Here is a 15,839-nt window from a genome sequence, read left to right as displayed (position 1 = left end):
TTGATTTTTTAAGGAAAAATCCAGATCCAAAACCCAAAAACAAAACACGGAGGTGAGGTTTTGGCAAAACCAATCCAGATCCAAAACCAGGGGGGATCCAAAACCAAAACACGTGGGTGGCACATATCACTAGTTTAAGGGTATAATTAAATTACTGGTGAGTTGCTGCCGAGCATTGTCACGATGCCAAGCAATGCCACAATATCGTCCAGTTACAAACCTCCAACATCAGAAGTTTTCCTGTGCAACTCTATACAATGTCATTGGGCGCAAAGTACTGTTCTCCATCTGCCGGGCGCCCGCTGAGTGTGTTACTAGCGGGCGCCCGGCTCCTATTCAAAGCCCCGGCAGCAGCCGGACGATGGAGCTCCCTCCGTCTTCCGGGTCCCACAGGGCACTATGGGAGTGACGTCATGACGTCACTCCCATAGTGCCGAGGAGCGGACGCCGGGATATGGACGGCAGCAGCACTGGAGCTGGGATAAAGGTAAGGTTTTTTTTGTGTGCGTGCGGTGGGGGGGAGAGCAACTACAGGGGGTTAACTACAGGGGGCTCACTACTGGGGGTAACTACAGGGGGCTCACTATTGGGATCATCTAGGTGCAACTACAGGGGGCAACTACTGGGGACTCACTACTGGGGGCAACTACTGGGCACAACTACAGGGGGCACTACTAAAATGGGCACAACTACAGGGGGCACTACTAGAAGGGGCGCAACTACAGGGGGCACTACTCGAAGGGGCACAACAACAAAGGGCACTGCATATGGGCACATCTATAGGGGGCACTACTTTAATGGACACAATTACAGGGGGCCCTGCATAATGGGCACTACTACAGGGGGCATTGCATAAGGGGCACTATTACAGGGGGCATTGCATAAGGGACACTAGTATAGGGGGCATTGCATATAGGGCACAACTACAGGGGGCACTACTTTAATGGGCACAACTACAGGGGGCCCTGCATAATGGGCACTACTACAGGGGACATTGCATAAGGGGCACTATTACAGGGGGCATGCCATAAGGGGCACTAGTATAGGGAGCATTGCATTTTGGGGCACAACTACAGGGGGCACTTTATAAGGGGCACTAACTTGATACACACAGTTTACAGGTTATAAACTATGTTCCCAATAATCTGGTTCTACACGGACATAAAAACTGTGCAACCTGTCTTGCACAGTCCTGCCAGTCTGTCCTGAGGTGACACACTGGCAGGAGCAGAGAGGAGGGTTGGTTAAGTAGATCTGTCAGGGTGGGATGTAATGGGCATTACTGTTTGGCATAATGTGTATTTGGCATTACTGTGTGCACAATGTGCTATTAGGGGAATTACTGTGTGGCATAATGTGTAAGGGGCATTACTGTGTGGCATAATGTGTTGTATGTGGCATTACTGTGTGGCATAATGTGTTGTATGGGGCATTACAGTGTGGCATAATGTGAAATAGGGGCATTACAGTATGGCATAAATTTGTTATAAGGGCTTTACTGTATGTCATGTGTTATATGTGGCATTATTGTGTGCCATGTGTAAGGGGCATTGCTGTGTGGCATAATATGTTGTAAGGGGCATGCCGGTGTGGCACACTGTGTTATAAGTGGCATTACTTAGTGTGTCATAATGTGTAAGGCACGTTGCTGTATCATGTAACCACACACCTTAAACGTCGTCTTTGGGTGTGTTTGATCTTTGGGCGGGGGGGGCGTCTGAAACTTTTTTGGCACGGGGGAGCAAAATTTATAGTTACGCAACTGGAATCGACCCCATAGATTGTGTAGCATTTTACCGATCTGTATCAAACACTTATAGAGAAGTTTATTAAGGATGTGTAAGGAGCAATGTATGTGTGCTAAAATGTTCCACCATGAACAGACTGTATGAACATCATAGAGACTAGTAGATTCACAAATAGGGCAGCACTCGTATTCCAGAGCCCATGGAATAAGAATTTTGAACTGGCCTTTGAAACACATTTTGAATGTGATTGCCTGAACTCTGTGCTGGTGGGGAATGGTCTGCAATGTTCCACTATTCTTTTATCACCATCTTTATCACCTTCTAGATCTATGTTGTATTACCTTTTTCACCGGAGTGGCTGAGTGGATCAGTGAGTCTGTCTGATGGTGCATTAGTTATTATAAGGATAGTGTTGGGCTTTTTGTTTTTAAAATGTGTATCATTTTGGAAACAGGGCCAGGTCAAGCCCTGAAGGCACCCTACATGGTGCCCCTCCCAGAAGCGATGTGCTCACCTTCAGCGTTACACCTGCACCCTGCTGCTTCGTACACTGGCAGGCGGGAGGTGTAGAGCAATCCTCTGCTGCTCAGACTGAAATAGTTGCGCTTTACTGTGACATTACAGCCAAGCTCCTCACTCCAAGCGTAACATTGATATGGAGGAGCAACAGCTTCATATCATGAGAAGCAGAGCCGTAACAGGGCACCCTGGGCTTGTGCCGCCCCCTGAGCGCGCAATGTCATGAAGGTGGCGTGACCGGCAGCTCCGATAAGTGCAGCGCTGACTGGGCGTCCTGGGGACACCTGATCAACTGCATATACTGTGCAAGGTGCCCGTATAGTGCATCCACAGGAGGCTCCGTGGGTGCTGCAGCAGCAATCCTGGCTCTAGGGTGCCGCTCCAGGCACTCTGCTAGCCAGAAGTAAGGGCCATGGGGTGGTGACGGTGCCGCCTATGGAGCCTCTGCGCTCTGTGAGAAGCTGGTGGCTCCTTCAACTTTATGTCAGTAACTGGCGCTCCATGTGAGGAAGCTCACTGTCTCTCCCCTCTGTGTCACCTCTGTCTGCCCCTCCCCTATAGACTGTAAACTCTCATTAGCAGGGCCCTCTTCCTCTTGTGCTTCTTCGCTGCCCACATTAGCACCAAAACTTTACAGGCAGCGCTACCTCTGTGAGTACAGTGACTGCATATATGAAACAATGTTTTTGTAGCTTGTAGCCCATGTTCTGCAATGTTTTGTACTGTAAATATTTTGTCTCCTAAACCCGAGGTTGCTGAATTGTGCCATCATATGCTTGCACTTAGCTTTTCCAATACCTTGTTATAAATAAGCCTTTGCTCTTCTCCACTGTTTGTTATTACAGTTATTTATTGTTGTTTTAGGGGATGTATGCTCGTGATGCGTTGGCAAAGAATCTGTATGACCGGCTTTTCAGCTGGCTGGTGGAGAGGATCAATGAAAGTATAAAGGTTAGTTCTAAAATGAATTATAATTTTGGGTGGACATGTATATATTAGTGAATATAGGCAACATGTATGTCACTTTATGCCATGGGCATATTTATAATGGGTGCAGGATGTGTAATGCACATGAGGGTACAGGGGGCCCACAATGCATTCATACATGATAATTACCTCTGTGTCAGGGCACGAGCATCATTCTCCTGAAGATCTGCGCATGAGCAGTACAGATAACACAAGAAATTGATGCAGGCCCCATATTCCTGGGGTTGTGCGCATGCTTTATCCTAAATAATACTGACAGCATAAGTAGCAGCCAGGGGTGTATATATAATGGGTACAGGGTGTGCGGGGGCCCCACACCGCACACCCTGCACCCATACTTTGTCATACTTACCTCTCCGAAGTCCCGCGTCAAGTCTTGCAGCAATGTTCAAACGCCGGAAAATGGCCACCGCGGCCATTTTTCCGGCGTCATGCGCTGTGAGAAGATCGCTGGGAAAATGGCATTCACAACATTTCCCCGGCGATCTGCGCATGCACAGTAGACCCTAGGCACACTCTAGTGCCCATAGTCTATTGATTCTGCGGAGTGAGAGGAGGGGGCCCGTGACGGGGTATGCACACGGGCCGCCTACTATCTAAAGACACCCATGGTAGCAGCACTACATGGCTTTGTACAGTGATAGAGTAGAATATTATTTATTTATTTATTACCAGTTATTTATATAGCGCACAGAGAATAGATGGCCATTCACATCAGTCCCTGCCCCAGTGAAGGGAATCTATGTTCCCTATCACATGCTCACACACATACACACTAGGGTTAATTTGTGTTGGGAGCCAATTAACCTGCCAGTATATATTTTTTGGGAGTGTGGGAGGAAACCCACGCAAGCACAGGGAGAATATACAAACTCCGCACAGTTAGGGCCATGGTGGGAATTGAACCCATGACCTCAGTGCTGTGAGGCAGTAATGCTAACCATTACACAGTCTGTGCTGCCCCATTATGGGGCTGAATCTGAGTTTGGTGCAAAGCAACAAAGAGCAAATAACTGTGCACCTTGGTAATACCAGGCTGCACTGCAGGTAGGACAGGTGTAACATGTGCAGAGAGATTAGATTTAGGAGGGGTGTGTCCAAACTTAAATCTAAATTCTAGTGTAAAAATAGAGCTGTCCAGCGTTTGTGGGCTACAGGCAACAGCAGCCAATATTTACCCTGCATGCAAACAAGTAAATGTATTAGCATCCCTTGTATTGTAACAGGGTCTGTTCCAGATACAAAGATACTTGTTTTTTCACTTTGCTCCCAACTCAGAATCAGCTCCTATATGTAATTCATTGTGAGTAAAATACAGGTATTCTTAGAATCCGCTCCTATATGTAATTCATTGTGAGTAAAATACAGGTATTCTTAGAATCAGCTCCTATATGTAATTCATTGTAAGTAACATACAGGTATTCTCAGAATCCGCTTCTATATGTAATTCATTGTAAGTAAAATACAGGTATTCCCAGAATCAGCTCCTATATGTAATTCATTGTAAGTAACATACAGGTATTCCCAGAATCAGCTCCTATATGTAATTCATTGTAAGTAACATACAGGTATTCTCAGAATCAGCTCCTATATGTAATTCATTGTAAGTAACATAGAGGTATTCTCAGAATCAGCTCCTATATGTAATTCATTGTAAGTAACATACAGGTGTTCCCAGAATCAGCTCCTATATGTAATTCATTGTAAGTAACATACAGGTGTTCTCAGAATCAGCTCCTACTGTATATGTAATTCATTGTAAGTAACATACAGGTATTCCCAGAATCAGCTCCTATATGTAATTCATTGTAAGTAACATACAGGTATTCCCAGAATCAGCTCCTATATGTAATTCATTGTAAGTAACATACAGGTACTCCCAGAATCAGCTCCTATATGTAATTCATTGTAAGTAAAATACAGGTATTTTTATATTGGCCTAGTGATACAGGAAGAATATACATACATATAGATATAAGTAGATATTCCTATTGGTTTTTCGCATTAGCATTCACTATGCACACATGACCTGGCGATTCAATTATATAAGTTATACAGTATATAGTCCATTCAATGTGATCTTCTCTGTCAGGTATCTGAGTTCCAGGGGAAGAAGGTGATGGGTGTGCTGGACATTTATGGATTTGAGATATTAGATGTGAGTATCAGTGATATTTGGGTTTTATTTGCACGGTTATAAATCTACTACAATTATACAATAGAATTAGTGGACACATTGAGGTAGTTGTACTAATTATTTTACCACACATCACTTGTCTTCCTTGTGCTAAATACAACTGCACTCAATCAATCTTTGCTCTCTCGTATCTTCTGCTATAAAACACCCTTAATCTAGAGAGAGGGCACACCAAATACACATTTTGCAGCTTATGAATTTGCTAGGAATAGGAGACATCACTGAGGCATTGCTATAGGACCATCATTGTTCCCGGCTCAATATAAATAGCATTTCCATTCAATGCCTGGAATGCGGTGGTTGCCAAGCATCTCAAGCTGGTTGTGGATGTCCATCCGATGATGTGTATCTTCTGTGCAGCTGCGGACACCTACAAGTGTTGTCTGTAGCACAGGTACTTTGCACATAAGCAAAATTCCTGACTCTACTATGCATATGCACTATATAACTTTCCATGGTTACTTTGTGATGGCTACGATGACGGCATCCTCACCACTATACGATCCCCATCTTGCGATGACCATCCCTAGGTACCACTTAGATGATGTCAAAAAAATACTTCCCTGCCTGTCTTTAATCATTGGCTAGGAACACTATTACAGTGTATATTGCGGCAAGTCTTCCCTCACAGTTTACAAAAGGAAAACTGTTCCAAAAACCATGTTCCCTGTTGTATAGTTCCCAGTCACTGTGGTTTCAAACACTGAGCAGAAACAGCTTTTTGTGCTAGATGTTTGAATCTCCAGTGATATGAGAAGAATGACACAGCTGGCAACAAGAGCTGTACATATGTTCCCTTGAGTTAGCCTTTTGTATGCTATTTTTCAAGCAGCAGTTGAAAGCCAAAGGTAGGACAAATAGTACCTTTCAGAGGCACATGTGCCTATAAATGTATTACAAATTCTGGTTCTATACATAACCCTGCAAACCTGAAAACCTTCTTTTGTTATAACTGTTATATTTTTTCATTTTCATCAGGAAAACAGCTTTGAACAATTCATTATTAATTACTGTAACGAAAAACTGCAGCAGATTTTCATTCAAATGACATTAAAAGAAGAACAAGAAGAATACCAAAGAGAGGTGAAACTAATTTTGCTAGTTCAACTTTTTTTTTAAACTAACTGCACTTTTTTAAAATAATTTTCTGTTTACTACTTTTTGGAGATACCTATAAAATGTTAAGCTATATGCAGTTATACAATGTCTAATATATCAAGACCCACAGTAAAGAGCTTTCATCTATATAATGATCTATACCAGTGTTTCCCAAACTCATTCCTCAGGGAGCGCTAACAGTGCATGGTTTCCATTTTTCCTAGTTGGTGCACAGGTGTATTCATTACTGACTGACACATTTTAAATGACGCAAAGGTGGAGCTAATTATTTCGCTTGTGATTCTGTGAGGAGACCTGGAAAACATGCACTGTTTGTACTCCCTGAGGAATGAGTTTAGGAAACACTAATTTATACAATATTTTTTTTCATTTCTATAATGAAATTAGATATGTTTACATTTCATAGATTTCCATGTTATGGGCTACTGTATAGACCAGTGGTTTTCAACCACGGTCCTCAAGGCACACTAACAGTCCAGGTTTTAAGGCTAACCATAGCTGGGTACAGGTGACTTAATTAGTACCTCAGTTATTTTGATTTAACCATCTGTGCTTAAGCTTGGACATCACTAAAACCAGGACTGTTAGTGTGCCTTGAGGACCGTGGTTGGGAATCACTGGTATAGACATTGTGGGCTAGAATTGAAGATACAGATATGTCCTGCCACATCTTTGCTCATAGCGCGGCATTCTGGCTTCCCTGCCGCTGCATGTCAGTACGTGTTATGGCAGATACTGTGCATTATGTCGTGGCGAGGCATACTGTATGCCACGCAAGACTGCATGCCTTGCAGTACACAGTTTATCCTCTGGGTGGTGAACGTTCCAATAATGAAAACGACAGTACTGAATACAATACTGTAGCATTGCAACATTCCCAATTGTAAATAATTAATAGAGAGGTGGCATTTCTATGTTCAACCCACTAGGAACATGTGGCATTTAATGAGTAATTTTATTAAAATAAAGCAGTATGATAATAAACATTAAATAGTGTCTCGTTAACTAAGTTATTGGTTGCTGTCGTAATCTCAATTCTACAGACACCTGCCACAGCAGACACACACTTCATTCTATAGAAAACTACATGCTGCTTGCTGAATCAATAGTTGTATACATATTAATTTAGATGTAAATATAGCCCAAGTACTTACCACTTGTGTTTGGAAGAGCATCTGCTCTCACTCCCACAGGCATATCTCAGGGTGGTGCTATATTCAGACATGCTAAACATAATACCTGGGCTAGTCAGTTTTATATAGGAAAAGTGTGAGCTTTCTGACAAAAACACCGGCCAAATAGGGAAGAGCTTAGGTTGAGTTTAGGGTTAGTGTTGTTTTCTATGGGCTTGATGATCTATGATGGAAAAGCTGGCTGATCTAATAGAGAGGTGAACGTTGTTAGATTAGTGCTAGGGATCACAACGGGACATTTGGATGTGTGTTTAAATACTGTTTGACATCCTGCAAATAAATTGCAAGCTTGTGTCACTAGAAATACATGGCTAGCATCATCTTGGAGAAGTTAGAGGTCCATGTACTAAGCCTTGGAGAGAAATAAAGTGGATGGAGATAAAGTGCAAACCAATCAGCTGCTAACTGTCTCTTTTCAGGCTGTGTTTGAAAAATTACAGTTAGGAGCTGATTGGTTGGTATTTTATCTCCATCCACTTTATCTCTCTCCAAGGGGCATATTTATTAACATTATTTTTACTAAAATAATGTGAAAACAGGTGTTTTCACACCCTATTCACATTATTATAGTATCACATGAATTTACTAAAAGGCAATTGGAGCAGAATTTGCAAAATTCTACTCCACACCCGGTCGCAGGAGGGATCGGTGATTGCAGGGCTGGTTGTAGCGGTAGCCGGTGGTGGCGCATACGCAGACATATTCTCCCCGTATTTTTTCCGAAAAATACAGAGAGAACTGTGTGGACGGGATTGGCAGGTACAGAGCTTTATCGCAAGCTCTGTCCCTGCATGCGGGAGTTAGTGCATCCATGTGATATTTTCTAAATTCGCAATGCGAATTTAGTTGAAAATGTCACACTACAACCGACTTTTAATTGTGCTTTGTGGTAAATAGGGGCCCAAGGCTTAGAATGACCCCTATGTTCTAAAATATAATATACCAGTGTGTACTGCATGTTGTGGCTAAAGTCTGATTTTATTATTAGGGCATTGAATGGAGAAACATAACCTTTTTTGACAACGAGATCATCTGTAACCTCATAGAGAATGTAAGTAGAAGTTTGCATATTACGTCTGTGCACAGCTGTATCATTCTCTGACTATAGTTAATGTGAATAATCAGGTTCATGGGTATACATACAAAATTTCTACAAGTAGTTGTACACATTCAATAAGATTTTTTGCCAACAATATATATACTGTATAGCATGCTGATTGATGCCTATGTTGTAGTTGTGGTTTTCTTTCCTTCACAATGAAGTCGCATCTGTGCATTTTGCATATGTATATATATTATATACACACACAGAGTCAGGTGCATAAATATTGGGACGTTGACAGAATTTTCATATTTTGGCCTCTATTCACCACCACAATGGCTTTGAAATGAAACAAACAAGATGTGCTTTAACTGCAGACTTTCAGATTTAATTTGAGGGTAATTACATCCAAATCAGGTAAACGGTGTAGGAATTACACCGGTTTCTATATGTGCCTCCCACTTTTTAAGGGGCCAAAAGTAGTGGGGCAAACTAAACAATCCTAAATCTAACTTTCACTTTTTAATACTTTGTTGCAAATCCTTTGCAGGCAATTACAGCCTGAAGTCTGGAACGCATAGACATCACCAGACGCTGGGTTTCATCCCTGGTGATGCTCTGCCAGACCTCTACTGCAAATGTCTTCAGTTCCTGCTTGTTCTTGGGGCATTTTCCCTTCAGTTTTGTCTTCATCAAGTGAAATGCATGCTCAATCGGATTCAGGTCAGGGGATTGACTTGGCCATTGCATAACATTCCACTTTTTAGCCTTAAAAAACTCTTTGGTTGCTTTTGCAGTATGCTTCGGGTCATTGTCCATCTGCACTGTGAAGCGCCGTCCAATGAGTTCTGAAGCATTTGACTGAATATGAGCATATAATATTGCCTGAAACACTTCAGAATTCATTCTGCTGCTTTTGTCAGCAGTCACATCATCAGTAAATACAAGGGAACCAGTTCCATTGGCAGCCATACATGCCCACACCATGACACTACCACCACCATGCTTCACTGATGAGGTGGTATGTTTTGGATCATGAGCAGTTCCTTTCCTTCTCCATACTCTTCTCTTCCCATCACTCTGGTACAAGTTGATCTTTGTCTCATCTGTCCATAGGATGTTGTTCCAGAACTATAATGGCTTTTTTAGATGTTGTTTGGCAAACTCTAATCTGGTCTTCCTGTTTTTGTGTCTCACCAATGGTTTACATCTTGTGGTGAACCCTCTATATTCACTCTTGTGAAGTCTTCTCTTGATTGTTGACTTTGACACATATACACCTACCTCCTGGAGAGTGTTCTTGATTTGGCCAAATGTTGTGAAGGGGTTTTTCTTCACAAGGGAAATAATTCTTCTGTCATCCACCACAGCTGTTTTCCGTGGTCTTCCGGGTCTTTTGGTGTTGCTGAGTTGCGTTCTTTCTTTTTAAGAATGTTCCAAACAGTTAATTTGGCCATACCTAATGTTTTTGCTATCTCTCTGATGGGTTTGTTTTGATTTTTCAGCCTAATGATGGCTTGCTTCACTGATAGTGACAGCTCTTTGGATCTCATATTGAGAGTCGACAGCAACTGATTCCAAATGCAAATGTCACACCTAGAATCAACTCCAGACCTTTTACCTGCTTAATTCATAATGAAATAATGAGGGAATAGCCCACACCTGTCCATGAAATAGCTTTTGAGTTGATAGTCCCATTACGTTTGGCCCCTTAAAAAGTGGGAGGCACATATAGAAACCATTGTAATTCCTACACCGTTCACCTGATTTGGATGTAATTACCCTAAAATTAAATCTGAATGTCTGCAGTTAAAGCACATCATCTTTGTTTCATTTCAAAGCCATTGTGGTGGTGAATAGAGGCTAGACAGAGAATGCATTCTGCTGTAAGATATCTATAATGTCTTACTAACCAGTAGGCTGACAGTAAACACTTGATGTCTCTATTCGGCAGAATACAAATGGCATTTTAGCAGTGCTGGATGAGGAGTGTCTGCGCCCAGGAAATGTATCTGATGCCACCTTCCTTTCCAAGCTTGGACAAAAGTTCAAGAATCATGAGCACTTCAAGAGCAAGTTTAGCCAGAATGAGAAGCGCATCACTGACAGCACATTACCTGCTACGTGTTTCCGCATTGAGCACTATGCAGGGCAGGTGAGAACCAAGTTTGCCATTTACACAGATTATTATCCCAGAATAGTAGGCTGAGCCATCTTGCTTTCACTACTTAGAGATGCAGTTACACATATGGTTTCAGAGACAATTTCTGGGATAGCTGTATGCCGTATATCACTGTGAGATAACTATGGCTTCATCTGTACAAGATACAGTATGGACTATAGTTCATGGTATATTAAATTGATAGTATAGGTAGCTTTTGACATTCCAGTTGTTGACTTATCCCACTTTTGTCTGCTTTAAAATTACTGAAGTCCTGTAATATACGGTTCTGGGGGTATAATTTGGACAGCAGTCTTATACATCTATACAGTGATTAGTTGTAATTGATCTAAGAGAATTTATGTAATGTACTGTTCAACTATTACTGCTCAGGTCACCTACAACACTGATGGATTTCTGGACAAGAACAATGACCTTCTCTTCAGAGACCTCTCCCAGGCCATGTGGATGGCAAAGCACGAACTACTGAAATATCTTTTCCCAGAGGGAGATCCCAAGAACAGTTCTTTGAAACGTCCACCTACAATTGGCTTCCAGTTTAGAGCCTCTGTATCAACGCTTATGAAGAACCTGTATGCCAAGAACCCCAACTATATCAGGTGATATATTCCCTATATCTGTTTTACCCATAGAAAACTAACCCGTAAATTGCTAAAAAGGCAAACAAGGCTGATTGCCTTGGTAACAGACCATCGCTATGCAATTTAAGCTGGTTGTCATGGCAACCGACCAATGCTAGGCAACCGAGGCTGGTTACCATGGCAGTAATCATTGCTATGCAATTTGAGCTGGTTGCCATAGCAACCAACTGTTGCTAGGCAGCCGAGGCTGGTTGCCATGGCAACAGTCGGTCACCATGGCAACCAGCCTAAATTGCATAGTAACTGTCATTTGTCATGGCAACCAGCCTCGGTTGCCTAGCAATCGTCGGTAACCATGACAACCAGATTAAATTGCATACCAATAGGCTAGTTGCCACGGCAACCGACTATTGCTATGCAATTTATGCAGGTTGCCATGGCAACCGACCGTTGCCATTTCAACCAGCCTTGGTTGCCTAGCAACAGTCAATCGCCATGGCACCCAGCCAGATACACTTATACACAATCAGGTCACAAGCAGAACAATTTTTTAACTATTGTTTTGTTAGCAAAAAAAAGAAAAATCTCTGTTAGGTTTAATTTAAATTAAAGTACCGTAATTAATTATGGGAACAATGTCATGATGACATCTGCATAATGTACTGTATTTATTAGAATAACAAATAAAATAAATAACCTCTTGTTGTAGAGAATAAACATATAAATAAGCATTACCATGGTGCATTTAAAAAGCTACTTCCTAAATATTTATCATGTGCATATAGGCTATGTAGAATCAACAGTTAAAGAACAATTATGTATAGTAACACAAAGCAACTAATCATTAATCAGCTTTAAGCAGACTAGCGCAATTAGACTAATGAAAGCTAATGCTGTGTCTGACTCAAGGGGAGATGTATCAAGCTTTGGAGAGAGATAAAGTACCAACAAAACAGCTTCTTTAATTTTTCAAGCACAACCTGTAAAATGAGAGTTATAAGCAGATTGGTTGGTACTTTATCTCTCTCAAACTTTATCTTTGATACATATCCCCCTAATTACCATAGGTTACAGCACTCATTTTTGGTTTTCAGCTTCTGCACCCTTTAAACATTCAGGGCCTGATTCAGAAATGGACGATAACTGAACGCAATGCCGATGTTGGCGGAGTTCAGAGCTACTGCACTTGTACAAATTAATCTGAAAAACCCTATGGAGTCCGGGTACCACAAAGTGTACGCACAATGATTCTGTTGCAATCAGGAAAGCTGGTAACAGAACTTGAAAGGCAAAGTGATGGGCGGTATCTGGGCGGTGGCCTAAAGTGATTGCAAAAATATCCGCCACGTGGGCATATCATGAGAGAGTGGACACGATGGTGCGCCAATGGGGGACTGTCTAGACCCCCTGCACAGGGGAAAGGCTAGCATCTTCATATTATTGCACCCACAACTGCGCCAACCGGCGCTAGAGCGGACGCAGCAACGTCCATCTCTGAGTCAGGCCCACAGCTTCAGTGTTTTATATTTTACACATTTTTCTGAATTTTTTTAAACATTGCATGTAAAGCAAAATCATCAATCAATCCGAAAACATGATCGTAGTTTATTGTGTGTTTATGATATTGAGAACTTAGACTGTACACTCCACTGGGATACAAATTGATGTGAATGAACCAACATTCTGTGTAAAGTGCTGCCTAATAAAGTATTGGTGTTATATAAATAAAGGTTAATAAATATAGGCTTTTTGCTCCCTTTCTCTATAAAAAAAACAGGTGTCTGAAGCCCAATGGCACAAAGAAGCCGTCTCTGTTTGATGACACCCTTGTGAAGACACAGATTCGCTATCTGGGGCTGCTGGAGAATGTCAGAGTACGTAGGGCTGGATATGCTTACAGACAAGTATATAAGTCTTTCTTGGAACGCTACAAGATGCTGAGTAAGAAGACATGGCCTCACTGGAAAGGAGAAACACAGTAAGAGTGTAAATGGTAGCAGTGTCATCTGTCTGGGTCATAGTATAAACAAAAACATGAGGAGTGTCTGTATGGAATGGATGTTTTCCTAGATGCTGCCATACAAACATAGGCCCATTGGTCATGTCAGTAATATTTAATCAAAGATTCTACAACCATACAAAAGGATATCTGCGCTAGTAACACATACAGTATACGCTACCTCTGAACACATGACAGACCTGTTGCATAATATAGCTTCACCTTTTAAAAAGGCAGTCTGTCACATACCTCTTACTATTGGCCCATTATTCAAACAATAATCTAAAAGGGATATAGTCATAAGGTTGACAATAATAACGTTGACACCACAATGTCGACAGTTGATGTTGACATTGTTGAAATGTTGACATCCTCAAAATGTAGACATGTTCGTATTGTCAACAGCTGAAATATCGACATGTGAAATCCCGACATTCTCAGAATGTTAACTTTAGCGTTAGGCTGCGTGACAGGAGGGTTTGGGTTAGGCACTAGGGGGAGGTTAGAGTTAGGGATAGGGGGGAGAATACTCACCGGAACGCCACTTGTCAGATGCCTGTGCCGGAACTGCTCCACAAATGGGACCGGGAAGCAACCACTGGAGATACCACTGCCGCCAGGACCAGGTAATTGACCACTGGGCCACTAGTGTTCACAATATGAATGTTAACTTTATATACCACACCCATCTAAAAGAGTTCCTCTACATCATCATTATGTGAAAAATATGTCATTTTGGTTTTTTGTTTTTATCATTTTTCTACAATAAGTTTTTAATGTAATACAAAATTCAAATTTTTCTGGATCTATTCCATTTGTTAGAGAATCTGGGTTAGCTCATTCTGGAAAAAATATCATTACATGTTTTCCCATTTGGTCTCCAGTATCATCACCTGACAACACCCAAATCTAACTCTTTTCCCCTGATGTCTCCCCTTCTTATATCACCACATTATTGTTCCTACATGACCTAAAGCTCAACATGTCTAAAACAGCCTAACAGGTTGTCTCCTCCCAAAGTCACCACCTAACTTCAACAGTGGCAAGCGCAGGATTTTGAAAGGGGGGTTTCCAAATTCTTGGTTACTGAACCAATGAAAAAACATCTAGACACAAATAGATAGATAGATAGATAGATAGATAGAGGGGAATTCAGGGCCTAATTCAGACCTGAGCGCTCGCAAGTGGGTCGATGGTGCGCATGCGCGAGACCCGCATAGCGACAGCCAAGCTGTCGCTATGGGTCTCGCACCAAAGGGGGCGTGCTGTCGATGGTGAGTGACAGCACGCCCCCTTTGGTGGGCGTGCCGGGGGCGTTGCTGCCCAGACGGAGGCGTTCCCATGGGAACGCCTTCCGTCTGGAGCCGGCCCCACTGACATCACTAGTGATGTCAGTGGGAGTGCTTTTGGCTCTGATAGAGCTCTCTATCAGAGCCAAAAGCACTCCTGGGCTTGCGGCAGCGAGACCCTAAAGCAGGGTTTCGTCGCAAGCCTGATGGTCGTGATGGTCTTGACCATTGCAACCATCTTTTTGGCGCTTGCATAAGCTGTGGGTGGTCACCCACAGCTATGCGAGCGGCCAGGAGGCCACTCCATTTTTAGGAGGGTCCTGATTCATAGCAAGCTCTGAATCAGGCCCTCAGTTCAGTGCGATGTAGAATAGCTGCAGGAGAGAGCTCCCGCAGCTATTCAATACAACGCGGTGTTTGGCTGGGCAAAGGATTTCTTCTCGCACCCCCCTGGGGATGCGAGGAGAAATCCAACAAAAGTGCCGGGCACGCAGCTGTTTGCCGGCTTAGTGCGGCACTAACAACCACGCGCTCTGCATTTTAGTTGGAGACTGCCGGATACCGCGCCTTAACACCCAGGTTAAGTCAAGAGAACTGGCAATCTCTGACTTACCTGCTTCCTTACAAGGCACACAGTGCATTAAATTGATTAGCTGCGGAAGCTCCCTCCCGCAGCTATTCATCATCGCGCTGAATTGAATTCCCCCCCATAGATAGAAACAGCTTACACAGGATTTAGGACCACTACAGTAAAATATACCACTCAGCATATGACGGGGTGCGCACACAATGATTGACACAGACACGCACACCTCTATCACTAAAAAATATGAATGCAGCAGGCAAATAAATACAGCCAGCATGATTTGTTAAAAAAATCCCTGCCCCCAGTAATGCCCCTTATACAGTGCCCCCTGTAGTGGTCCTCCTATGCAGTGCCCCTTATGTAGTGCCCCCAGTAGTGCCTCTTATACAGTGCCCCA

General features: G+C 42.6%; 1 protein-coding gene across 6 annotated transcripts in view; it reads left to right on the top strand.

Annotated features, from left to right (window-relative positions):
* Nucleotides 1-15,839, top strand: part of MYO1A (myosin IA) — a 141,659-nt gene that overhangs the window by 88,608 nt on the left and 37,212 nt on the right. For all 6 annotated transcript variants that reach the window (XM_088473196.1, XM_088473197.1, XM_088473194.1 and 3 more), the window contains 7 exons: nucleotides 3,132-3,218; nucleotides 5,347-5,412; nucleotides 6,430-6,534; nucleotides 8,752-8,814; nucleotides 10,760-10,960; nucleotides 11,360-11,586; nucleotides 13,346-13,546. In XM_088473196.1, the coding sequence (XP_088329322.1) occupies nucleotides 3,132-3,218; nucleotides 5,347-5,412; nucleotides 6,430-6,534; nucleotides 8,752-8,814; nucleotides 10,760-10,960; nucleotides 11,360-11,586; nucleotides 13,346-13,546 (950 nt within the window). The remainder of the gene's footprint in view (nucleotides 1-3,131; nucleotides 3,219-5,346; nucleotides 5,413-6,429; nucleotides 6,535-8,751; nucleotides 8,815-10,759; nucleotides 10,961-11,359; nucleotides 11,587-13,345; nucleotides 13,547-15,839) is intronic.

Source organism: Taudactylus pleione, unplaced genomic scaffold (genome assembly GCF_031769625.1).
Source record: "Taudactylus pleione unplaced genomic scaffold, aTauple2 ptg000130l, whole genome shotgun sequence".
In the NCBI taxonomy this organism is placed as follows: domain Eukaryota; kingdom Metazoa; phylum Chordata; class Amphibia; order Anura; family Myobatrachidae; genus Taudactylus; species Taudactylus pleione.
Note: the sequence above shows the minus strand (reverse complement) of the source record. Positions and strands in the feature narration are given on the sequence as shown.